The following is a 23,691-nucleotide window of genomic DNA, read 5'->3' on the forward strand; positions in this document are numbered from 1 at the left end:
CCCTGCAAAACATCAAGCCAAGCTTGGAGCCGCGTTGCGGTCCTTTTCAAGATTGGTGGCTGGCTTTTGATGCCATCCGAAGTTGTATGCCAGGACATTGCAAACGGGATAGGGAGGGGCTACGCTGTGAAACATGGACAGCGAACGAATAAAAAGAAGAAAGTCGTTGGAATCAAAAGTGCTCACTGTATAAATATACCATATCATCCAGGGAGGCGGCGGTTTTAAGCTTGAATTAAAGGGCCCTCCGTAATCTAAACGCCCGACAGTCCGGCAAGCGCCCACGTAGGATCCCACTCCATCGGCATCGGGGACCCCAATCGGGGTCCGGCTGCACCGCCATCCAATCATGCTGCCGTCGAGCAGGGGCCACAAGCGCGGGCCTCTCCTTATTTCTCGAGCTCGCTGCCATTCCTGCATCTCTGCGCCCTTTTCGTCCCCTTGTTCCGTCTCATCTCCTCGCCACGATCCCCGCGCCACCCCTTCAGGATCTGTCGCCCTGCTACGCGAACCGTTTCACACGCCGGGGCATCCCAACCAGCAACGCCGCGAGAGTTCACCCTCCTGCATAGCTATTGCAGACTTGGCGACACCTGGCGTTGTCCCAAGCTTTGCATCGATTCCCCTCCCATCACCTGTACCGTTGAACAAGTGTTCGGACGGCGACAAGTGATGTGCGACAGGGGGCAAAGCCAAGGGAAACAGACAATCGGATTGGCATGCTCGCGCGGCCTGGTGCCTTCGGGCCCAAGCCGACCTAAACAAATCTTCGCTGCAGTTGGCGAGATCGTGAAACCCCGTTCAAACTCGGACGCTTTGGGGCGGAGGGACCAGGACGACAGTAGCCGGCAGCGACGGTGGCTTTCTAGGCGTTGACGGGATGGCGCTTGGGTGGCAGATGACGGATGACAGGCGACGCAGGTTTGCCCGTCATGACGAGCCCGGTATAAGACTGCTTCGCCGCCGGATTCTCTCGACGGCTTCACTCACGACATCACTGCATCACTGTGTCAACTGTGGTCTCTCCGTTGCTTTCCTTCCGGCCTCGTTCGTTTTCTTCCCACTTTTCCTTTCGATCCCTTCACTTTCTTCTCAAGCACCCTGCTGAGCAGGCTTTCGTTCTTTCTCATACACTCATTCACAGACACACTTGCATTTGCTTCATCATGATCCCCCAGGCGGCAACTCTCCTGGCTTATGCCGCTCTCCTCGCTACGGCAAGCCCCGTTATTCAGCGTAGAAACGTGACGGAGCTCAACGAAGAGGCCACCAAAGAAGCGCATCCGCGCGACGACACAGCCACCCGCGCCTTCTCCAACATTCAGATCAAGACCGCCGACGGGAGGTGTCTCTTCGTCGACAAGCTGTCTGGGGACTTCCGCGCGAACCTGACTCCCATCCAGGTCGCCGACTGCGCGGTAAAAGACGACCAGGGCTGGGATGTCATTACCGCCGGAAAGCACAACGACCAGTCCAACACAATGCTCATTGTGAGCACACTGGTAAGCTTTGTGCATCCCTGCATTTCCCTTCGGTGGAATGGGACTGACCAAGGACGACCAGACGCAAGCGTGCTTCAACTTTGATCCCCGCCGTGCCGCGGGCAACCAGGTCAATCTCTTCTCTTGCGGCGGACGCGCGGCGGGCGAAGGTAAGGTGACGGGTTCGCAGCTGTTCGCTTTGGACACCGGCGCGGGGCCCTCCACATTCCAGCCCAAGAATGTACAGGGCAAGTGTTTCACGGTCAAGGGCAACGTGGTGGACGTGGCGGACTGCAACGCGGACGACAAGGCGCAGTCCTTTGCGTTTGGCGGGCCTGCTACCGGAGGCAACGGTGGAGGCAACGCCGGCGGGGACAACGGCGCCCAACAGCCCGTGCCTTCGACGACCGCCGCCGCCGTCGCTACGGAGAGTCCGGCGCCCGATTGCGGCGGTGACGTGATTGTCACGATGACGGTTACGGCGACGGTCAACCCGGGCCAGGGCAACTCCGGCAACGTCCCCGCGACTACCCTCGCGCCCGATGTGACGTCCGCATCAGCCACGGCGCCGCCTGTTGCCTCGACTGCCCCGGCCGCCGGAAACGGCAACGGAAACGGCGGTCAACAGGGAAACATCCCCGCCGCGAACCCGACGACCCCCGTCCCCGTCTCCCGCGCTGGCGGCACCCTCAACCCGACGGCGGCGGCCGAGGCCAACGTCTTCGACGCCACGGCGACGCGGGCCTTCACAAAGGCAGCCATCCGCGCGCCTAACGGGCAGTGTCTCTCGGTGGACCCCACGGCGGGCGACTTCCGTCAGAACCTCATCCCCGTCGCCCTGGCCGCGTGCGACGGCACGCCAAACCAGCAGTTCGACGTCATCTCCAAGGGCAAGCACAACGACGGCAAGGACAACGGCGTGCTGATCGTCAGCAGCCTGACCAACGGGTGCGTGAGCACGGACGGGCGCCGGGCGGACGGGGACACGGTCACCATCTTCTCGTGCGGCGGGCGCGCCGCGGGCGAGGGCGGCACCAACACCGGGCAGCTGGTCCGGGCGTTTGGCGACAGCTTCCTGTGGTCGCCCGTCAACGACGCGGCCACGTGCGTGGTCCCTGGGACTCAGGGGCGTCTGGTCACGGCGGCGTGCAAGGGGGATAACAGCGAGACGTACAAAATCGTTGTTTGAGGGTCGGTGCCTCGGGGGTGTAGAGGAGCGTTTTCTTCTTTTGTGGTGTTTTTATTTTGGTATACTTCTCTTCTTGTCGATGGACATCTCGAAGCAGGTCATCGATTTTGTGTATTAGGGTGTACGGTTGGGTTACAGGGGATTAGATGGTTACGGACATCTCCAAAATTATTGTTTGACATTCTGCCAACGTTCAACGAGCTCTCGGGATTTCGATGCCGTAGAGAGCCTCTGGGCAAAAGCTTGACTTGTTTCCACAGACCGACAGACCAAGTCCAGACTTATTCAGAATGCGATACTCATTGGTTACGCGTCTCTCGACAATCCACCGCATCGTCGGCACGGGAGAAGCTTGAAGCGGATGACCGGCACCAGCCGAAAGCTTAATTGATGTCAGTTCAAGTGATCGTCCAATGGGCGCCAAGACAAAACCACAGTGGGGTCGCGAACACTAAACTCCGTCATATAGGGGGGGCAGAAGTCCAGGAACGGGCTGGAAGGGGCTCAAGACGGAGCCGAGGATGTTCCCTTCGCTTCCACTTCCCTCAAACAAATCCTGGGAAAGTTGCGCATCATCACATCACCACCGCATCCCGCCTTTTTTTTGTGTGGCAACCATAAACCCCCCCCCAAGCTGCCGTCTCATCTCACAGCCCCCGTCAGCCATTGCACTTCGAAATCCCAATTGAGATGCTCGTGCTCTACAACCGCTTCATTGCTAAAGATATCAACCTTCCTACATGCGGCTGAGAAAGCCCATCCTGCGATGCCTGGCCCCTGATTCGGCGCCACGACGAACCCGAAACTGCGGCCTCTCCAGACCGTCTGAGCCAAGCTCCGCGCCGTTAAAGTCCCTGGATCCTTAGCGCGTGTGCGCCACGCGACAAAGCTTGGTCGCTCCCAACATTTATGTCTTGAACAGCTGCTCGATTCCATAGGCTTTCATCGTCCTCTTTCATCTTCCTCCGCGAAGGTGCGCGCATGCCATGTCGTCTGAACCTGCCGACTCCTTCGGCGCAACAATGTCCAAAACCGTCAGCGAATCCGAAGACCGCTCACGCACCGTCCGATTCCCCTCGCTGCAGATCGACGCCCACGACCATGCCATATCCCCGACCTCGCCCACGAGGACCCGCGGCTCCATCGCTCCCCGCGATACCATCGGCGCGCCCCTGACACGTGCCTCCACCGACCAGACTCTATCTCCACTGCGGCGCCGAGCCGGCACCTTCAAGCCGGTCGAAGACTATGGCGACTTTGAGATGTCCCGCCCCGGCTGGCAGCCCGGCTCCGAGCCGGGCTTCGACCCCAACAAATCGGACGGAGGACACGCCTCGATGCCGACCCTGCGCGCGGACTGCGACATCTCCGTCTTCGACTTCAGCCACGCCAACATGGTGCAGCACAAGTTTGGGAACGAGGGCTTCATCGACTTTTTGCAGAAACCACAGGATCCCTGGGTCAAGAGCCGCTGGATCAACATCAACGGCCTCAGCTGGGACGTCATCCAGGCCTGCGGCCAGTACTACAAGCTGCACAAGCTGTCCATCGAGGACATAATGAACACGAGGAACCGCACAAAGGCAGACTGGTACGCCAACCACGCCTTCATCGTCCTGACGCTGCAAAAGCTGGTGCTCCTCCTCGACGAGGACAGCGACAGCAGCAGCAGCAGCAGCGACGACGACGACTCGGACGACGGCGCCAGCGTCAGGACGAACAAGTCCGCCAAGGGGATGAAGAAGCTGAAGCGCGCCTTTACCATGGGCGGCAAGCCGCGGCCGGACCCTGAGACGGGGATACAGGCTGCCGGCAGACCTACAATCACGGCCCAGGGCAGTGGCTACGGGCGCCAGCTGAACCGACACACGAGCGACCTCTCCCAGTTGCCCGAGACGGCCTTTGTCCGCACCCTCCAGCGCTACCACGCCTCTGCCAACGAGGTCCGCACCCAGTACATGGAAACGCACTCCTCCCTCATCTCCCGCGGCCTGGCCGTCTCCGCCGAGCAGGTTGCCATCTTCCTCACCTCGGACAACACCGTCATCTCCTTCTTCGAGATGTCCGCCGAGGACATTGAGCGCCCCATCACGGTTCGTCTGGGCGACCCGTCCACCATCCTGCGGCAGTCGTGCGACGCCTCGCTCGTGGTGCAGGCCATCATCGACGCCATCATCGACCTCGCCATCCCGCTGACGGCCGTCTACAGCGACGTCATTGGCGACCTCGAGCTCGACGTGCTCACGTCCCCGAGCATCAAGCAGACGCGCAGCCTGTACATCTGCGTCAGCGAGATCAACAAGATGCTCAGCTTCCTCAACCCCATTGACAACCTCGTCAACGTGCTGCGCGATCACCGCACCGAGCTGGGCCAGGACGAGGCGGCGCGCCAGCTGCAGAACCCGGCCAGCGGCGTCATCGTCACCCCGCTCACCCACACGTACCTTGGCGACGTGCTCGATCACTGCGTCATCATCACCGAGAGCATGCAGCAGATCAAGCGGTCGGCCGACAACCTGATTGATCTTATTTTCAACACCATCTCGGCGAACCAGAACGAGAGCATGAAGCAGCTGACCATCATCACCATCATCTTCTTGCCGTTGACTTTCTTGACCGGGTACTTTGGCCAGAACTTTACCGACTTTCCCGAAATCGAGAACCGATGGGGTATCAACTTTTTGTAAGTTTCGCCTCTCTTATTCACTCCACCCTCGTAGGATAATTGGGAGTCCTTGGCCAATCGCTAATCCGACTCGTTGGATGATAGCTGGATCATTGCCTGCCCGGTGGTCTTCTGCACCATCCTCATCATGCTGCGCTCCTGGATCTGGGCCGGGTGCATATCCTTCTGGCAGAAGCGCAAGATCAGCGCCGACAGGAAGAAGCAGAAGAAGAGGAGGGAGAGGAGGGCGAGAAGACGGGCCAAGGCGGACTAGGGGCTCCGCCGCCGCCTCCCTGAATTCTGTAGTGGAGTTGTTGTTTCGTTGTCGCGTGTGTTGTGATACCCTAGCAAATAGACGGCCGGTTCGACATCGTATTGTAATAATGAGTCAAAGGCTGTTTTTATTTTCTGCTGAATGAAAGGTCGAGCGACCTCCGTATGTCGTATGAAGACGGTGTTGGATGTCTCCCAAAGTCTGTTCTCAGCAAAATCAGGCCAGCAATTGCCTGGGCACGATTGGGAGGATACGGTCGTTTAAAGGCGACCTATTCTGTTCGCATACATCTGGTCAGCAATACATGAGATTTCCGGACTTTGCACGGTAAGAAGACTGGTGGACGGTCTTGAGGTTGGGTTGGTATAAAAGACCTCTTGATCATCTAGTCGATCATTTCACACAGCCGTAGGTACTTCATCTTCTCATAATCCGATAAGGCTTACCCTGTTGGGTGGATATGATTCGTTGATGGTAGGCTATTGCCAGGGAGATTGGCATTCCAGTCCCTGTGCAAAAGGGAAAACTACATTTAGTGCTTGAATTCTACAAGCTAAACTCGGGAGGCAGCTACAGTTCAGTGGAAGAAATATATTACGTTGACAGTCATTGATTAGCCGGAAGTTATCCCGTTTCCCAAGCCTCAAAGGATATACAAGCTGTTCGCGCCTCGCCGTTCGCCCATCGCCAACAAAAACAATCAATCAACACGCAGTTGGCCTTGTGTGGCGCCGTTCTCCAAGCCTATTGTTGGTGGCGTCTAGAGTATTCGTCAGTTGTACCAGCGTTCCATCTAGTCCCGTGACTCTGAAGGCAACATCCTTTCCGGGTTCCGTAGGTTGAAAAATGGGTGGAGTTTGTAGAGGCCGATTGACCCCAGGGAGCAAGTACAAAGGGTTTCGTTCAGTGTCCCGGACTATCTTCTCCACAATACCATGCAGCTCGCCGGCATTTGCTCGGGCTTGCGGCTCGATCAGAAGAAGCTTTTCCCGGATCAGCTTCAGGAGGTCACCCAAAGCCGTACCGCTCCTGCACCGAGGATCCTCTCCCAGGGCGGCCATTGCCTTTAATACGGCAGGGTGGATGTCAGCACTCCCCTGTGAGCCGACAGCCGCAGCCTTGTAAAATTTAGCATTGACATAGCTTCCTTCAAGGTCTCGGCACTCTCTACTGGTCTCGAAGCTTTCAATGCCTTGGAGGCCGTACAAGAGCCAAACAATGTGCTCCAAGAAGATACAGCCGATCGACCACGCGTCATACGCGCGGGATCTAGGGCCTTTCGGGTATGTCTCGGTCTCAGGGGCTTGGTACGAGATCGTGGTCGCCTTGGTGGTGGTTGGTCCAGCTCTGAAGCGCGTCGTCTGCTTGTGGACTCGAGACACGCCAACATCTGCCATTACTAGAATTCCTCGTTCGCCGTTCCGTTGGAGCTTGTCGTCACCCTCCTTGAAGTGGAGGATGTTCTCCGGCTTGAGGTCGCCGTGGCGGCAATTGAAGCTGTGCAGGGCCTTGAGGGCGCCGATGAGGCCGAGCATCTGCTGCAAGGACCACGAAACGAGCTCTGGGGTTGGCTCCCCCGGATCCTCATGCTCCCAAAAGTCCCTGAGGCTTCCGCCATCAGCCCATGGGAATATGACGAAGAAGCTTTTCCCGCTTTGACAGGTCGCTATATGCTTGATGAGATGCGGGTGATTATGCTGTTCTATGTGGCTCAGATTCTCCCTTTCCTTGTTGAAGTTGTTCTCCCGGTCCTCTCCCCTAAACTCCTTCAGGGCGATTTGAAGCCCATCTTCTCCGCACTGCTGATACGTCAGTACCTGTGTATTCTTTCTCCTGGAGCAATACAGGGGTGCTCACTTTGAGGCCCTTCTGGTGAGCTGGATGGAGCGTGCCTCGGTATACAACGTTGTAGAGGCCCGCGGCCACTTCTTCCGCGTCTGGGAGCATCGGTAGGGCACACGTGGGGTCGAGATTGAGATGCTCCCCAGTCGCGCCAAACACGGGTGACTGAAAGAGCCACTGCTTGTCAAGAAAGAGATCAACAGACGCGCTTGTCCAGCTCCTGAAAGAAGTGAACCTCTTCTTCCCACGATCAGAGAATAGAACGTTTCGGTCATCGCCATTGTTCCTGGAAAGCGGGAGCTGATCGTCCGTGAGTCCTTCGTTGTACAGTTCACAGATGGCGGCAGCCCTGTCTATGAACACAAGGACGGCAAACACCTTCCTGGCGTGTTGGACGACGTTTTGAGACAAGTAAGGGTTGAGAAGCCGGGTGAAATAAGAAAACTCCCCCTCGACGCTGGTTTTGGTGATGGCAGTGTCTAGGCAGCTCAGCGGCAAGAACTTTGGGCCGAAAGGACTTTTGATTTGGGAATCGCGGAGACTATCAAAAAGGGACATTGTGAACTAGTACGTTATGAGCTCGAGCGAGCTATGTGGCCGCAATATGATGCCTGAGCTCGGGGTCTGTCTATTCAGTGAAAATACCGTACAAGCAGATTTCGGTGGTGTACACATAGAACGAGCATGACCTTTTGGGGGGGTGGCAGGAGAAATGCCTATTAAAAGGCTCTTCTTTTGGAAAGATTCTTGGACGAGGTTCCCGGCGGACCACGCCGAGAAACCGGAGGCTGTGTGAGGCATGGTATAGTGTTCGCTGTGCTTGATCATCTCATTTGTGGCTTGTTTTGGGAGACACTGCCCGGCGCAAGTTTAGTCTTCAGCCGCTCCGGCTGCATCTGAAGACAGAAGTTCTCTTGGGCGTTCTTCTGCCATACTCTGTAGAGACATATACCGGTGTGATGAGAAAGGCTGGACAATCTGCGCTGCTGCCCCCACCCCATCTAGTCATCACACCCACCATCTAGTGAGAGGGAGGACAAGGCTCGGATCTGGAGCATACAGGTTTTATGAAAATCACATTAATTACCGCAAGTGTGCCACCACTCTCGTCTTGACGTTTGCGGGGTCAACGCCCGCCTGATAAGATATTCGGGCTACGACTGGTTCAATGTCCATAAGGCAACCAATCGACCACCCAACCGAGGTAGGTGCAGCGATGGCCAGTTGTCACTTGTCTCTTGGATATTATCCAATGCATGCCTGACCACCACCTTCATTTAACCTCTTCCAATCCCGCTCTTTACGTCGTCCTCGCCCAGTCAAATGGTTCTTCCCTATTGGCGTGTCCAGCTGCGCATCATGCGAAGCATCGACAACCGACAGGCAGCGGCCAGAAACACGGGCTTAGATAGATACTATCACACGTGGGCTCGAGAGAGCGAGCTGAAAATTCCCATCTAGTTCGTGAGGCAGTAGAACTTATCAATAATTTTATGAGATCACCACTGCCCCTACGAAGAGAGAATCGCTCCCTGTCGAAGCGTCCCTGTTCCCTCGACTGTGGAATGTCAATGTGTTCCAGCTCTCCAGCTCTCTGCCTCAATCGCCCCTTATCTACTCACGAGACTTCACTACTTTTTTCGATGCTTAATAGGTTCTTTGCCTCTATTCCCCTCTTCAGACTCCCAACCTTCGAGCCATCCGCCGCAAGCTTAAGCTTCGTCACCATGAACCAGGACCAGAACCAGGACTTGTATACCAAAGCCAAGAACATGATGAGAGACAGCGCTGCTTCCAATGGTGAATGCTTGTTTCTCCCCGAGAGTCAACTCTGCAGCCTGGTAAATGACCGCAGCTTTACCTCCTCCCTAGGAGATAATCCCCCGCCGGGCCTGATCAAATTCGTGCGCGACGAAGCGCCAAGGGTTTTCTTGACCATCTGGTGGACCTTTGAGGACTCTGACAGTTCGGAGCTAGTCTCCATTATGACAAAGTTCCAGAAATGCAGGTTCACTGATGATGTACTCCCGATCGATAACAATGCCAAGACATGCCTGAAACGTGGGCAGGACGCTAAGCATTGTTCTCACAAGCAAGCTCTAGATGTGTTTCACGACGACAGCATCTGGAAGACTCGCAAGATAGATCGATTTTGCGAAAATCAGTGGGCGTTCATTGCCCCTGTGTTCACAAAGGGTGATGCCAAACGAAGACTGCCTGCCAGCTCCAGACTGCCATTCTTGGAGTTCAGGGATGCGGGGCGAGGTGCCTTCTCCGACGTGTTCAAGGCTGAGCTCCTCGCAGATCATCAGAAAGAATTCAACCTTGTGAGTCTTCCCGTAAAGCCCTGATGACCCCCTTGGATGAAATATTCCCTTACCACCGGGCACAGAAACCCCCACCCGACCGCGATGTGGTCCCCGTTGCCGTGAAGAAGTTCAGAAATGACCCGAAGGCAAACTTGAATGCTGAGAACACTTGGGAGGAGGAAGCAACAACGGTCGACAAGCTCGGTTCCATTCGCCACAAGCACTTGATTCAACGCATGGCTGCATTCAGCCGGCATGACGAGTACTATATCATGTTCGAGTGGGCCGATGGAGGAAATCTCGAAGAACTATGGCTATCTGATCACAACGACGAGCATCGGAAACTGACCCGGGATCAGATCATAGACGTTGTAGAACAGCTATACGGTCTGTCTGGTGCACTTTGTGAGCTGCATGGTACCAACACTCGCACATCGACAGGTCTCAACGTGGCCAGCCAGCGAGCAAGGAACATTACCTCTAATGGAGTTCGTATCGACAACAGCGGGGCTACTGGCATACCTGTCATCGCAATTGGCGATCAGGACGCTTCCGAGAGTCTTCCTGACACCGAGAACTGGCGCCATGGCGACTTGAAGCCTCAGAACATCCTCAAGGTCGGCGCTTCGGAATGGCTCGGAACTCTCAAGATTGCCGACCTCGGATTGGCCAAGCACCACCAGTTCGTGACATATCTCAGGGAAGGCCCGACCAACACAAAGTTCGCGACGCAGCACTACGAAGCACCGGAGGTCATCATCGCATCGATGGTGCCCAGGTCGCGACGGTACGATATATGGTCAATGGGCTGCATCATCTTCGAGTTCGTCATCTGGCTCCTGTACGGCAAAAGCGCGCTCCAGGACTTTTACAATGAGGTGGACAACATCGAGGACCCTTCGATTGAGACACTCTATTTCATCGTCAACAGGCGTGATCGCTCCGCGAGAGTCAGCGACATTGCGTCTCACTGGATGCGCCAGATTCTGGAGAACGACCCCGAATGCAACAAAGCTAACAAGACGGTGCTTGGAGACCTCCTTAGGCTGGTCCAGAGGAGAATGTTAGTGGTCGACCTGCCAGGTCCGGGAAGAATGGAGGGTCTCAGCTGCCGCTGTGATTCCTCTGAACTGAAGTCAGAACTAGGTAAAATCTTAAAGGATGCCAGGGATTCCTCTGAAAGTCGCACCAGCTACCTATTCGCAGATCCGAATCGAGCCAGCATATCGCCTCCCCGTCCCCTAAGAGACGGTAGAATAACCGATGGCAGTAACCTTTTGCTACAGAGCAACGCGTTTGCACATCGCCATACCCCCAATCACTCTAGAGCGGCGCCAGCGGCAGCGCTTCCAAACCCGCGGGTTAGCTACATTTCTCCCTCCATATAATATCCATTGTTGACGTAGACCAAGAGACTCTAACAAGAGAGAGTTTCCTGCAGAATGTACGTTTCGTCTCGCCAACTTCTTCTTTGAAGCCAAGTTGACGTGGGAAACCGTATCCCTAAAGACTGTAAGCTGAACCGGTCACTGAGTGATGGCTTCCTGTCCGGGTAATGCTAATGAATTATCCTCCGGAACAGTATGTAAGCGAAACCATCACAACTATGTACTGATGGCCTCAACTGACTACAGCGCATCCTGCGCTTCTGCATGTAGAGTGCAAGTTTTTGGAAAGCAGTTGGTGAAAGGCGGCTGCTGATAATATCGCATAGCATGTGAGCGAGAATTGCCAGACCTGGGATCTAACTGTTGGTTGACGTCCACGGGGTTTCCCCGGTTCTGCTAGGAGGTAGGCGCCATTTACCACCAACAAGTGTGCAGCCGGACTAAGGGGAGTAACAGTTGAATGATGTTTGGGAATTCGTTGAAGACAATTCCTTCGCTGGCCATGTTCTCAACCGCCAGTTACAACTTGAAGGGGCCCGCGAGGAATTCTCCAAAGTCGTTCCGCAGCATGCCTCCATCTTGTGCGGCCGTTGTAAACACATGGACTTCTGGGTCTTTGACTTTGCCATTCGCGACACCCTGTCTACTTTACAAGCGAGGTCGCATATTTGCGAGCTTTGCCGCCTGCTCTACGCCTCCTCGAAGAAGTTGACCGTCATGAGCTCCGTCGAGTTCCGCAGAGTCGGTTCAGTCCTGACATTGGGGACCCCAGAAGCCCCAGCTCTGTCTATATGCAGGGCCAACTTGAATTGTAAACGTGTTTCTGGCTCAGCATAACATGCAACCGAACATACTAACCTCTCAACGTGTCAGACTTGAACGGCCGTAATAATCCACCTGAAGAGATCCAAATCGGATTTCCTAAACTGCCCGAGATTGGTAGTCTCACACAATTTGAGGTCCTCCGCCAATGGCTCGAGGACTGCGACAACAACCACAACAGGTGCTATTCGGACGGCTTCGGGCCCTATCCTGCCAGAACTCCGACCAGGCTCATTGACGTTGGCCAAGGAATGAACTCAGAAACAGTGCGACTGCTCGAGACAGTGGACCTGCAGGAGGAGATAGGCCACAGCCAACCTGTCCAATTCAGCTACATTGCGTTGTCGCATCCGTGGGGCGACAGAAACCACCACCAACACTTTTGTACTACTTGGGAGAACATCGACGACCACAAGACCGGAATTCTTGATAGCAATCTCCCGAACACCTTCAGAGACGCCGTCAGGGTCACGCGGGAGCTCAATGTACGCTACCTCTGGATCGACTCTTTGTGCATTGTGCAAGGCGAGGACGGCGACTTTGAGGAGGAGGCCCAGCACATGGAGACAGTCTTCAGCTCGGCCTTTTGCGTAATCGCCGCAAGTTGCGCGACGGGGACGTCGGATGGGTTTCTGCAGCAGAGACCGAACCGGACGGTCGTAACGATTGATAGGTCCCCAGAGAGCCCGTTCTACATCTGCGAGGCTATCGACGACTTCCAGCGCTACGTGGTGGAGGGACCTTTGAACAAGAGGGGCTGGGTTCTGCAGGAGCGTGCCCTTGCGCGGCGGACCATCTACTTCACCGAAAGACAGGTATACTGGGAGTGCGGCGACGGCATCCGCTGCGAAACGCTAACAAGAATGAGAAAGTGAGTCGAGCCCTCTTCTCCCCTCGACTGGTCAATGTCGAAATCTCCAATGTTTTGATAACCAACAACAATCAACCCTCTTAGCAACCAAGCAGCGTTTCTTGGTGACGCAAGGTTCCCAAATGTAGCGACCGGCTCCCCCAAGGGCGGCCAGATTCGTCTGTACGAATCTCTGTACACACGGTATTCACGGCTGCAATTCTCCGACATCCGTGACAGACCTATCGCCATCGCCGGAATGGAACAGCGCCTTATCCGCGCCTTCAACACGGAAGGGGATACGGCATCTTCGAGCGCTACTTCGGCCGGGGCCTGCTGTGGCGGCGAGCCTCGGAAACAGCCATGAAGAGGATTAACTTCTCGCCCCAGCAGCGGCACCAGCTGCGATCGTTCCGCGTGCCGTCGTGGTCATGGATGGCGTATGAAGGCGCCATCACCTTTATGGAGCTGCCGTTCGACGCCGTGCTCTGGGAGAGGGACGAGATCCGGTCGCCCTGGTGGCCCCCGCGTGACGCGTCGAACTCTTCCTGGCTTTCCATCAGCTCCAACGGGGGCCGGATCGAGCTCACGGGCACTGCTAGAGACTTTGATCTTGTCCGTGGCGACCAGCGCATTTTCTACGACGGACTCTCGAGACCGCAAGACTTGACGGTCAAGTGCGTCACCGTCGGGAGGCGGAAGTCGGAAGCTGCGACAGACGCAATGAGCCAGCAGTACTTCGTGCTCGTTGTTGCCCAGAAGTCGCACAGTGAAGATGGTGCTGTATATGAGAGAGTGGGGTGGGCGCCATCCCTGGTAGTTGGATCATGATGAATCAACCTGGGTTAGAGGTGCGGATCTTCTAGGATATCGATACTGTGAAGCTACCAACTCCACCGTCTTCTTCTGGAGCATGCTCCCAGAGAAGAAAGCTGGTGCTTAATATTATCCACCTAGTGATATGACGTCTCAATGCCTTGAACTTCGGTGCTGTTATGTCTTGAAGCAGCCGTTTATCAACCTTCATTCCTACTTGCCGCTGGATCACAGGGACTGGGCGCTAATTTTCAAGTTGCTGAAGCTTCTTCTACCCCGCAAGACAAAGAGGTAGACCGTTCAATGAGCTTGGTTCTTCCTAGGTCTTTAAGACTTACGATGCATGCCGATTGGAGCGGAAATGACCCCATGATGGCCCGAAAAAGTGACTCGTATTCAAACGAAGATGGTGTGCCACATTCCTCCTGAGAGTAGACGCAGAACTTACTCTACGCCTCCTACCTGGATTGACATCGCGAACAGCCACTTTCGAATACGCTGGTTCTATGTTGACTTGCATAAATATTTCTGTTACTCTTCCCCATACTTGGCGCAATTCTGTTCCTCGCAAATCCCACGAACCGACAGTCCTTGCGACTCAGACCCCCTTCATACTTGCACTGGCAGTTCATAGCACCAAATACTCACCTGGTGAAGACCACTACGATCCTCTCCTTTTCTGGCTTCGCTGCCAGCGCTATGGCGCAGTGCGGCGTACCCAACGGCGCAAGGTGTACTACCCCCGACCAGATTGCTTGTGAGTACATGGACGGCCACATGGTATGCCATTGCTTAACCTGTTGTTCTACTCCACTCCTGTATATATCTTCATGCTAACCTTTTGGTTCTCTGACGGTTTAGCTGTACTGTGATGATACTTGGAAGGCGGGAACGAACTGCCAGAAGTATGGTAGATCTTGTCTTTGGCAAAAGGAAACATGCGGGTGATGGGGTATCATTCCAGGATCAGTTTGGTTGAGGGAATCAAATATATGACAAGTTTAGGCGGATACATGCGCATCTACAAGTGGCTTTGAGATTTGGGGTTCTCTAAACGACCCGGGGGTTTGACTTTGGTTTCTCTAAAGATCAGTGGCAGTGATAGGAAGACGACCTTTTTCAGTCGTTGCCTGCCGCATAACCAATACATTCCATTCTTTTGGATTTTTCTGCGCATTTGTTACTTTTTACCAATATTTCGGGAAAGGGTTTATATCTTAGCTTTAAGGACGATCAATCATTGAATTTGGCATTCCATCCACAGGGATACTTTGACAGTCCAAAACCGCGTGAGCTGGATGTCATATGTGATTGGGTCGCGCCTTGTGGTCCAATATGAACCCTCAAGGTGACAATTGTTTGCTCAAATATTCCTCACCCTTCAAGTTTTGTTGTTTGAAATTTCGGGTGTGCTAGAAAGCATTGCGGACCTAGCGCATCCCTTTCTTACGAGTTTTCCCTAAGATGTTTGGCTTCGATAGCTGAGATGCCTCGGAGCAATGAAACCTGGATGCGGCAGCCAGAAAAAGATGTTTATAGACTCCAGTGGGAGTGACGGCAATCATTACCACTCTTTCTATGCAAGCCCAAAGGGCTTTCAAAGTGAAAACTCAAACGTCGGAGTATTTGCCACCTAAAAGCCTCATCATTTATATCCCTTCAACACTTACCATGTCACAACAAACACCTTTAAGAGACAAGTGATCGAACGCCCTGGTAACATGACGATTATTGTCCAATCAAGGAGTCTATTCTAGGGGCTTCCTGTCCATCCAAGCACAGTCTAAGATTCTTTTTCTAGCACACGCCCATAATTATCGGCTTCTCACAAACTTGGTGTGTCTTCCATTCGCTACAGTGGCGCCCCGTGTGCCATCAGCAGCAACTTTGTAGATGTTGACATGCGTAAACGCCAAGCTTCCTCCAACCTTCTCGACTTTGCCCTCGATCTCAATCTCATCGCCCAACTTCGCGCCGGAAAGATAGCTGATGTTGATATCGACACTCACGCCCGTTGCCTCACGCAGGTCCCAAGACGCAATAGCGAGTCCGCCGGCCCAGTCGACAATGGTCGCGGAGACGCTTCCGTGGATGCTGCCGGCCGTGTTGAGGTGATTCGCGGTGACGGGTAGGCGCGCGATGATGAGACCCTTGGACGCGTGTGTGAGTTTCAGGTCCGGGTTGAATAGGAAGGCGTAGATGGGCGAGGCATTGCAGCGTGTTGAGATGTAGTTCTCAATGTGAGCAAAGGTGGCGGGGTCCGATTCCGCAGCAGTGGCGCTGGCAGGTGGGGGCTGAGAAGGTGTGGAAGACATTTTCGAGGGACTTGGGCTTTGACTGGGCTGTAATGCCGGGAATAGATCTGCCACTGCGAGCCTGAAGAGTGGTGCTTCGTGATAAGTAAAAGGTGAGGTGGAGAGAATGACTTTGTTGAGTGAGGCAGTCTATAGGTGGAGGCACGTGCACCGAGGTTTTCTCCGGGGTCGGACGGAGTCCGCCCGAAGTCGGCACCAACGGCCCCACATTAGCAGTCGGACGCGGCAGTGTCATCCGGTGTCTCTCGGGGGCCTCGAAAGAGAACATATGATGCTGCTGCTCAGTGTTTACTTTTGCAATTATCAGATTTTTTTGTACACACTGGAGTTCGGCGCCTTATATTGAGCTGCATGTTGGTGTGTATGGTGATGTCTTCTTTAGCATTGCTAACTTTGGTTGTTAGTAAAGCCGCAGCAGATACGATGTCTGACTTAAGAAGGACATAATATCCGATGAGTTTACCAAAGTAACTCTGCCATTTGGGCCTTCGTTTCATGCGTGATGTTTTCCGAGGCTTTTAGCTAATCAGTGGACCAATAGCAGCGTCCGTCCTTCAATAGATCAGGCAGGGCTCTGTTGATACTCAGAACAAGACATAAGCTTCACACTGACTGAATATTCGCTTTTCTTCGCTACTGGTGATACCAACGCTACAAATAGAGTACACAAAAAAGCAACCAGTTGCAATGGCTTGGCTGCAAGACCCGAATTGGCCTAGTGCTTACGCAGAATCCTGCCGCCTGAGATATCTACAAGGATTTACTGATTTTACCATGGGGCCACTTCTCAGTAGGCAATTCGATTTCGTACTAACTCTCTCAACCCTGTGCTCACGTAATCGGCACCAGGTTCATCACTATTATTTAACCGCCTTTACTCTAACGACACATCGCCTATGTTTTCTCTGATCGCTTGGCTCTGATAGGCTTGAACCTACACATATCTAGCAGACAAGACTGCATTAAAATTGGCTCGTATGAAGCGAAACCAAATATGCGGATTGAACTCAAACAGTGTTTGTAGCCATGACGAAACGTGCGTCTCTTGTTGCAAGGTTTGCCCTTGACAACAGGCCACAGCTCACCAGGGCTAGCAAGCCCAAAGTTCGCACCGGGTGTGTCACCTGTAGGTATGACGAGATGCAGTACGAGTTTCAATCTTTACATGTAGCTGACGCATCTCTCTTAGGCGGCGCCGTGTCAAATGTGACGAGGGCAAGCCTGCCTGCTCAGCTTGCCTCAAGTATCAAGGCCACTGCGGGGGATACAAGAGTAGCAAGATCCTGAACCCTTTGCCATTAACTCAATATCGAGCAATTTACCCAAGGTTGGCCAGCAGAGACACCGAAAATGTCTTCCTGATAGAGCCAAACTACACGTCTCTCGTGTTCTCCAACCAGCTGGAGAAGGATCACTTCGACTACTGGCTCTCCTTCACTGCAACTACAGTACTTTTTCGCTCTGACCTGCTCACGGAAACTATCCCCCAACTCTCCTGGAAAGACCCTGCAATCAAGCATGCAGCCCTGGCGATTGGGGCTTCAGCTCTTAGTGGGAACACTCGAAACGAACGAATGCTAGGGAAAGGGAAATTCAATTCAGATGCTCTCCTACACTATGGCAAGTCTTTGAAGCTCTTGTACTCGGCACCAATGTCGCCTGAGAGAACGTTGCTCGCATGTCTCCTGTTTATTACCTTTGAGACTCTCAGAGGAAACAAAGTGGCCGGGTTGAGCCATATAAATCACGGCTCTCTTATTCTTGATCAGTACAACCCGCAGAGTATTGACTCAAACCCCTTGCTGGACGAGGTCATGACCAGTTTTCAGCACTTTGGCCTCTAGGCATGGAGTCACGGTGGTACCCACCCGAAAGAGACGGATGCTCGAGTACCATGGTGCTGCCGCGGGCGAAGAACGCGATACGCCGTTCAGGAACTGCCCCCGATCTTTGAGAACCTGGAAATAGCTCGTCGATGGTGGAACATAGTTCGACACCACATTGAGCATCATGCGCCACTGTTTACAGGTTTTCGAGTTGAAGGATTATCTGCCCCGGAAGCTCCACATCCGCCGCCGGACTACACCTCGCCAGCATCCCAGAAACGTATCCGAAGCTTCGTCCGTTTCCTCGATGCCTGGGACTTGTCTTTCCAACCGCTAGCCATCAAAGCAGAATCCGACAAAGCAAACAACCTCGCAGACTATCTCAAGGCACTCAGCTTGAGGATCCACTATCTGCACATGTGGGCTGGAATACGCACCGCAGGGTGGACAGACATGGAAGAAATTGGCCGGATGACACCCACTTTCTACGATATTGTCGCGCTCAGTCGGGACCTTCTTTCAGCGCAGGCCACTCGGCAGCTCTTCGCGGCAAACGGCGAAATCTTCACACTAGAAGACAGCCCAACATGGCCTCTCGGATCAGCATTCCTTATGTGTACAGACAGTGAACTGAAAGATGAGATCATCCGGCTTTTCAAAGAGTATCCGAGACGCGACGGTCTTTGGGATACTCACGGGTTTCTTGTCATGATGGAATGGTTGAATGAGATGACTAAATCTGGCTATATTGCCGACGCACAGCGTCATATCGTTGACTGCAACGTCGTGTCCAGAAGAAGCTTTGGGATCCCGCAACATTGAAGTGGAAGCATAGTGGCATTAGCTTCAGCATCCTTTGAGTCCAGGTTAAGAAACCTTGCAGATTAAGGTCTTTACAATAATCAAGTTCGCATGTTAGCCAAGTTATTGAGTTCTGATTACCAACGCCGCTGCGAATATGTTTCACGATCTGATTTGCTCCAGAATTCATTACATCAGGAGCCCGAGGAAACAAAAATCAAAGAAGGATGTCCCTGGCAAGGCTCGAACTTGCGACCTTTGGATATCCATGTCTAGAGACAGAGTCATGGAGAGTTCCTATGAGACCAACGCTCTACCAACTGAGCCACAGAGACGATACTGCGTCGAGCAAAATTATCGCTTTGTGTAGGGCAGCTGGGACCCCTTTGGGTATCCACTACGTATCACTAAGTTGGATGCAGGGATGTGGATAAACATTACTCGAGCCTGAACCCAGCAGCTTGACAGCAGCCTTGGTACTTGGAAGAAAGATTGGTCTTGGTGAGTGAACAGTGGAGCAGGTAGGGTTTTACGGCTATGTCACTTCGCAACTAGTATTCGTTGGACCTATGGCATTTTAGCATTCCAATATTCCAGTCAGCCATCCAGGTGAACTCGGCAAAGTAATCTTTTTATCGCTATCCAAGCAATAGTTGACTCGCGACAGAAGCTTGAAAAACCCCTGGAAATAACAACGATTGGTTGCAGATTCTAATTCTGAGATAGAAACGATGATAAGTCTTTACAAGACTTTCTAGTCTATTGCCCAAGATTCCACCGACAGCGGCCTAAAACTTCCTGATTAGGCAATTGGAGCCGTAACCTGTCGTCCGACCATCGGCGGGGTGAGGCCGCCCAGCTTAAGTGGTAAATTACTGAAGCACCATTGTAGAAAGGGAATCTGATCATGCAGTTGAGCTACATAATATGCCGCTTCAGACTACCCAGTCGACAGGCGCATGCATACAGTACTAAAGATCATAGAACCTCGGCCCATGTATGACTGTGCCTAATGAAGAAGGCAAAATCAGAATCTACAGCAACACTCAATCACCAGCAAAATCTCTTAGTGGGAAAGCTAAGACTTCCCAGCCAATCAAATCGTAGGGCGTGGTTGACAGACGACCCCTTTTTGTAAAGCAACCAGTAGTGGAACGATCACGTTTGGAGTAATCCCTTTTCATTGAGTAATTGTATGGGTTCGGTGCCTCGTGATTGTCTTTCAAGTGACCGATTGCCGGAGATGGTGTGGGTCCCCGATGGTAGCCGGAACACCTTTCCGGGTTTGCGGAGGTCAGTGTTGGCTTATCTGTCACTCCGAAACTCCGAGGATATCGAGTCAAGAAGAACGCGGCCACAGCCCACCCTCTTTTATGCCCATGCTCTCCCTATCTATACTGTCTGATAAGCCAAATTCAACGTTGCTCCTTCACCAGACACCAACGGAGTGACCAGAAGTTAAAGAGAATTCCAGTCAACTGAAGCAATGGGATCCCTTCCACAAACTAACCCCTTGAGGGTCGCCATCGTCAAAGCCTATGAGATCGATGAGCCAAAGCATAGGGGAATGCTGCAGTCTTTTCGAGATAACATCTTACAACAAACACACGATGCAGTCATCGATGCGTATAGACCGATGAAGGAGGATGGGCATTTACCGAACCCTGTGAATTATGACCTCATCATCATTACTGGCGGGCTAAGCAATTTGTGCCAGGCGACATTTGAGCCGTGGGTCAACACGACTCTCGAGTGGATTCGGCAGGTAGTATCGCAGCAGCACATCACGAAGACGAAGCTACTTGGTATTTGCTGGGGCCACCAAGCAATCGCAAGTGCTCTTTCTGGAAGCATCGGGAGTTTCGAGCATCCAAGGGTATGTACAGTACAAACAGCAACTTTGCCAAATTTTCGGGCTAACACAGAACTTCATAGGTTGGCGTGCAACAACTCACATTGAATGCTGATGGAAAAGACATGTTTGGCAAAGACTCGCTGGTAAGCCACCGTTTGGCGCATTGTCACAAATCAATATCACGAGACACCTGATGCTAAAGAAGCCCCGCGAAGAAAATCACCAAATTCCACAAACGGTTTGTTCAGCAAGTACCGGATGGCTTCAAACCATTGGCCCCTGACAACGAAATCCTTTCATCCGACTCAGGGCTTGTCTTGTCGCTCCAAGGTCATCCCGAGATTTATGGAGAGCTGTCTAGACAGCTCTTTGAGATGAACGTGCCATACTACAGAGCTACTTTGCCTACCGAGGAGGACCTGCAACGCTACTACTCAGAGATGTCTTCGAGTGAAGAGGATGCCAAACTTATTTTCCGCAAAATCACGGGCTGGGCTCTGTCTAGACATGAATAGGATGAGTGACGAGAACACCGAGTCACTGTCCGCCTCCATTTGTACCTAAACGATAGTGGCGAAAGAAAGAGCGCAATACATCATACCCGTTAAAGGACCTGGCAATCGATGCTTAAGTTTATTTCAAACTTTCGTTTTGGTCAGAAGACAAAGCTTCTAGGAACCACCTGTTAAATCAAGTCAAAAACCAATTGTTCATCGGTGGTACAACCCAGAAAATGAACACTATGAAGAAATCATGAAGCACTATTATTCATCTGCATCAGCCCTTTCTCTGGGTTCATTTTCTGGGTTGTTAGGTCTTGTGTGTAGATTGATCACTTTCCTCGTCTCTAAACTGCCAGACCGACATGAAAACTGATCGGGCAATATGGCAGCAATGACAGCAATGGCTCCTCTAAGTATCACAAACGCCGTCAATCAATCGTTGAGCCCTTTCTTGAACCAGGTACACTGAAATTTTTCCAATCGACGATAAACAGCTTTGCCAACGGAATCAAATGTCACCAACACAACAGAGAAGTTTCTTGGCGAGCTTCTTGCCAAGGGATATTTTCTATTTAAACGGCAAAGATGCCGGTACGGCAGAAATAGATGACGAAAGTTGCGACCAATTGTCGAGGCATTGGTAAACAAGGTACCTGATCAATGTGATAATCGGTAATCGACTGAGCTCGCGTTCTGTTGGACTGGTGAATGCCATTTCAATTATTTGAGATCTGCTTAAATAAAAAGAGAAATATCAGCCATAGGAGGACCTTCAACTCTTCGGAATTCAAAACAAAACTATCGTTCTGGAAGCTAGGAAAACGGTCATAAATGTAAGTTGGGTCTCAATGCGAATTAAAGTGCCGTACTTTTTCAAACATGTTCCAGAGCCTCGGGCCTCTGTACACTGATCATGTTGATGTTGAGCTGCTTACATAATGACACAATTCGGTCACGGACCCGCCTCGGTGCGGTCGAATGCCAGAAATTGCGACGCCAGCTTCTCATCTATAGCTTTCAACGTCGAACAGGCCCACGAACACTTTCGCGTAGTCTTGAGCCAAATGTCCTTGCCGCAATAGCAGCTAACGAGCACGTTGCTCAGTAACGTACCTTTGCAGATCCGCCCACCATGCGCGAGTTCATGAGCTACGTGCAGAGCGCGTTCTACGAGGCGACTGGCTGGAACCGCGACAACTCGTACTCGTCACTTAACGCAACTGCAGATGGTACGCTGGATAATGGCGCACTGAATTTGCTCTGTTGAAGACCAACAAAGGCTGACGCGCACAACGCTGGCAGCACTCCTCAACTTCCCGACGCCGCAAGGCCTCCGCCTTACCCTCTCCTCCCTCGCGACCCCTCACTTTGCGACGTCGTACCAGCTCGGCTCCGTAGGCGTCGTCGACGGCTCCATCTCCTACTTGTACTCATCTGTACCCCTCCGCGCGAACCTCACACCGCAATCCGATGCCATCCCGTTACCGGTGCTGCTGCGCTCCTACCGCCCGCTCGCCGACCTCCCGCCCCGAACCGATAGGAGACCATACCCCTCCTCAGCCCGGCCGCCGCCTCACTGCTGTACGGCCGTCTCTACCTCCCCGAGTCGATGCTTGAAGCGCTCGTTGTCAAACGAGTATCTCCTGCGCTGCAGCTTCAACTCAGTGCTGTGTCGGGGAAGTTCCTGCGCAACGGCGGCACACTTCTAGGGTTGGCTCAATACGATGTCGGCAGGTACGCCGTCGAGGGTCTCGCTTCGTCGGACGGTGGCCTTCTGGGCTTCCGAGGCCTCTACAACTTTGGAGGGGATGCAGAGAATAACCAGCCGTCACAGCTACGGTCGACCGGCCGGTTAAATGGGAAGCCGATTGGGTTCGGCGACGACGCGAAGGAGCGCATCTACGGGCGTTTCAGCGCCGGCGGGGAAATCTACTACGGCACACTGAACAAGTCCGGCGGTGTCAGCCTCGGGGGTCGTTTCGCCACGTTGCCGGAGCACCGAGGGACGCCTTTGACGGCGACATTGACGCTGAACCCCCTGATGGGCAACATTAGCGCCAGCTACGCTGTTGTGGCAGGCAAACACTGCAGCCTTGCGACTCGCATGGACTTCAACGTGTACAGCTACGAGAGTGACTGGTCCGTGGGCATGGAGCTGTGGCGCAAGAACCTGACCCGCAACATCGAGCCCGCGCTCTCGGCTGAGAGTTTTGTCAAAAAGGAGCGGAGTTTCCAGGCGAAGCTGGAGTGGAGGCTGGACGAGCCCGATACCCAGTCCGAACTTGAGAAGCCGAGGCCCGTCGTTGTCGAGGAGGAACGGAAAGAGAAGCCGAAGGACCGCAGTTTCCAGGCAAAGATGGAGTGGAGATTGGACGATCCTGCGCTGGATGAGACAGAACCGGCGGATCCCAGCACGGCGCAGGCGAAGGGCGTAGACGAATACGGCAGTGTCATCAAGGCACGGTTGGACCAGAACATGAAGATTGGTGTCTTGTGGGAGGGAAGGGTCAAATCTCTCCTGTTCAGCCTCGGCAGCGCCATCGATTTGCGCAAGCTTGACTCGCCGTTCCGCACATTAGGAGTGGAAATACAGTTCTCGTCATGAAGGGACTGCGACAATGAAAACCCACTGGCAATCTTCTCGATGCAACGCTAGGCCCGAGGTCTCGGTCACAGCTTCGGGCAGTTGGATCGCAGCATGATCCCCCGGCAATCTACTGTATGGCAGTGCCACTTACACAGGTTGGATTCGATA

General features: G+C 53.4%; 9 protein-coding genes and 1 non-coding gene across 10 annotated transcripts; 7 read left to right on the top strand and 3 right to left on the bottom strand.

The window, feature by feature from the left end:
- Nucleotides 1-1,166: 1,166 nt before the first annotated feature.
- On the top strand, nucleotides 1,167-2,670 carry ColSpa_11825 (uncharacterized protein; the record flags this gene model as incomplete). Its single annotated transcript, XM_049278037.1, has 2 exons — nucleotides 1,167-1,502; nucleotides 1,564-2,670. The coding sequence occupies 2 exons, from the start codon at nucleotides 1,167-1,169 to the stop codon at nucleotides 2,668-2,670; spliced, it is 1,443 nt and encodes a 480-aa protein (XP_049133994.1).
- Nucleotides 2,671-3,692: 1,022 nt separating this feature from the next.
- ColSpa_11826 (cobalt/magnesium transport protein corA) lies at nucleotides 3,693-5,609 on the top strand (the record flags this gene model as incomplete). Its single annotated transcript, XM_049278038.1, has 2 exons — nucleotides 3,693-5,353; nucleotides 5,441-5,609. The coding sequence occupies 2 exons, from the start codon at nucleotides 3,693-3,695 to the stop codon at nucleotides 5,607-5,609; spliced, it is 1,830 nt and encodes a 609-aa protein (XP_049133995.1).
- Nucleotides 5,610-6,313: 704 nt separating this feature from the next.
- ColSpa_11827 (serine/threonine-protein kinase PknD) lies at nucleotides 6,314-8,009 on the bottom strand (the record flags this gene model as incomplete). The annotated part of the gene is made up of 2 exons (XM_049278039.1): nucleotides 6,314-7,408; nucleotides 7,467-8,009. The coding sequence occupies 2 exons, from the start codon at nucleotides 8,007-8,009 to the stop codon at nucleotides 6,314-6,316; spliced, it is 1,638 nt and encodes a 545-aa protein (XP_049133996.1).
- A 1,169-nt stretch (nucleotides 8,010-9,178) lies between these two features.
- On the top strand, nucleotides 9,179-10,880 carry ColSpa_11828 (homeodomain-interacting protein kinase 1; the record flags this gene model as incomplete). The annotated part of the gene is made up of 3 exons (XM_049278040.1): nucleotides 9,179-9,778; nucleotides 9,844-10,823; nucleotides 10,844-10,880. The coding sequence occupies 3 exons, from the start codon at nucleotides 9,179-9,181 to the stop codon at nucleotides 10,878-10,880; spliced, it is 1,617 nt and encodes a 538-aa protein (XP_049133997.1).
- Nucleotides 10,881-11,748: 868 nt separating this feature from the next.
- ColSpa_11829 (uncharacterized protein) lies at nucleotides 11,749-12,845 on the top strand (the record flags this gene model as incomplete). Its single annotated transcript, XM_049278041.1, has 2 exons — nucleotides 11,749-11,959; nucleotides 12,022-12,845. 2 exons carry the CDS (start codon nucleotides 11,749-11,751, stop codon nucleotides 12,843-12,845), a joined length of 1,035 nt encoding a protein of 344 aa, XP_049133998.1.
- Nucleotides 12,846-13,183: 338 nt separating this feature from the next.
- Nucleotides 13,184-13,651, top strand: ColSpa_11830 (uncharacterized protein; the record flags this gene model as incomplete). The annotated part of the gene is made up of 1 exon (XM_049278042.1): nucleotides 13,184-13,651. One exon carries the CDS (start codon nucleotides 13,184-13,186, stop codon nucleotides 13,649-13,651), a length of 468 nt encoding a protein of 155 aa, XP_049133999.1.
- Nucleotides 13,652-15,450: 1,799 nt separating this feature from the next.
- On the bottom strand, nucleotides 15,451-15,951 carry ColSpa_11831 (acyl-coenzyme A thioesterase 13; the record flags this gene model as incomplete). Its single annotated transcript, XM_049278043.1, has 1 exon — nucleotides 15,451-15,951. The coding sequence occupies one exon, from the start codon at nucleotides 15,949-15,951 to the stop codon at nucleotides 15,451-15,453; it is 501 nt and encodes a 166-aa protein (XP_049134000.1).
- Nucleotides 15,952-18,806: 2,855 nt separating this feature from the next.
- ColSpa_tRNA_315 lies at nucleotides 18,807-18,913 on the bottom strand. Its single transcript has 2 exons — nucleotides 18,877-18,913; nucleotides 18,807-18,842 (listed from the first exon to the last, which is right to left on the bottom strand). It is a non-coding gene; the product is annotated as a tRNA-Met (tRNA).
- A 1,301-nt stretch (nucleotides 18,914-20,214) lies between these two features.
- Nucleotides 20,215-20,948, top strand: ColSpa_11832 (glutamine amidotransferase-like protein chyE; the record flags this gene model as incomplete). Its single annotated transcript, XM_049278044.1, has 3 exons — nucleotides 20,215-20,454; nucleotides 20,514-20,576; nucleotides 20,649-20,948. The coding sequence occupies 3 exons, from the start codon at nucleotides 20,215-20,217 to the stop codon at nucleotides 20,946-20,948; spliced, it is 603 nt and encodes a 200-aa protein (XP_049134001.1).
- A 1,120-nt stretch (nucleotides 20,949-22,068) lies between these two features.
- ColSpa_11833 (mitochondrial distribution and morphology protein 10) lies at nucleotides 22,069-23,541 on the top strand (the record flags this gene model as incomplete). Its single annotated transcript, XM_049278045.1, has 3 exons — nucleotides 22,069-22,165; nucleotides 22,239-22,416; nucleotides 22,497-23,541. 3 exons carry the CDS (start codon nucleotides 22,069-22,071, stop codon nucleotides 23,539-23,541), a joined length of 1,320 nt encoding a protein of 439 aa, XP_049134002.1.
- Nucleotides 23,542-23,691: the final 150 nt, after the last annotated feature.

Source organism: Colletotrichum spaethianum, assembly GCF_022836535.1.
Source record: "Colletotrichum spaethianum MAFF 239500 DNA, contig51, whole genome shotgun sequence".
Taxonomy (NCBI): domain Eukaryota; kingdom Fungi; phylum Ascomycota; class Sordariomycetes; order Glomerellales; family Glomerellaceae; genus Colletotrichum; species Colletotrichum spaethianum.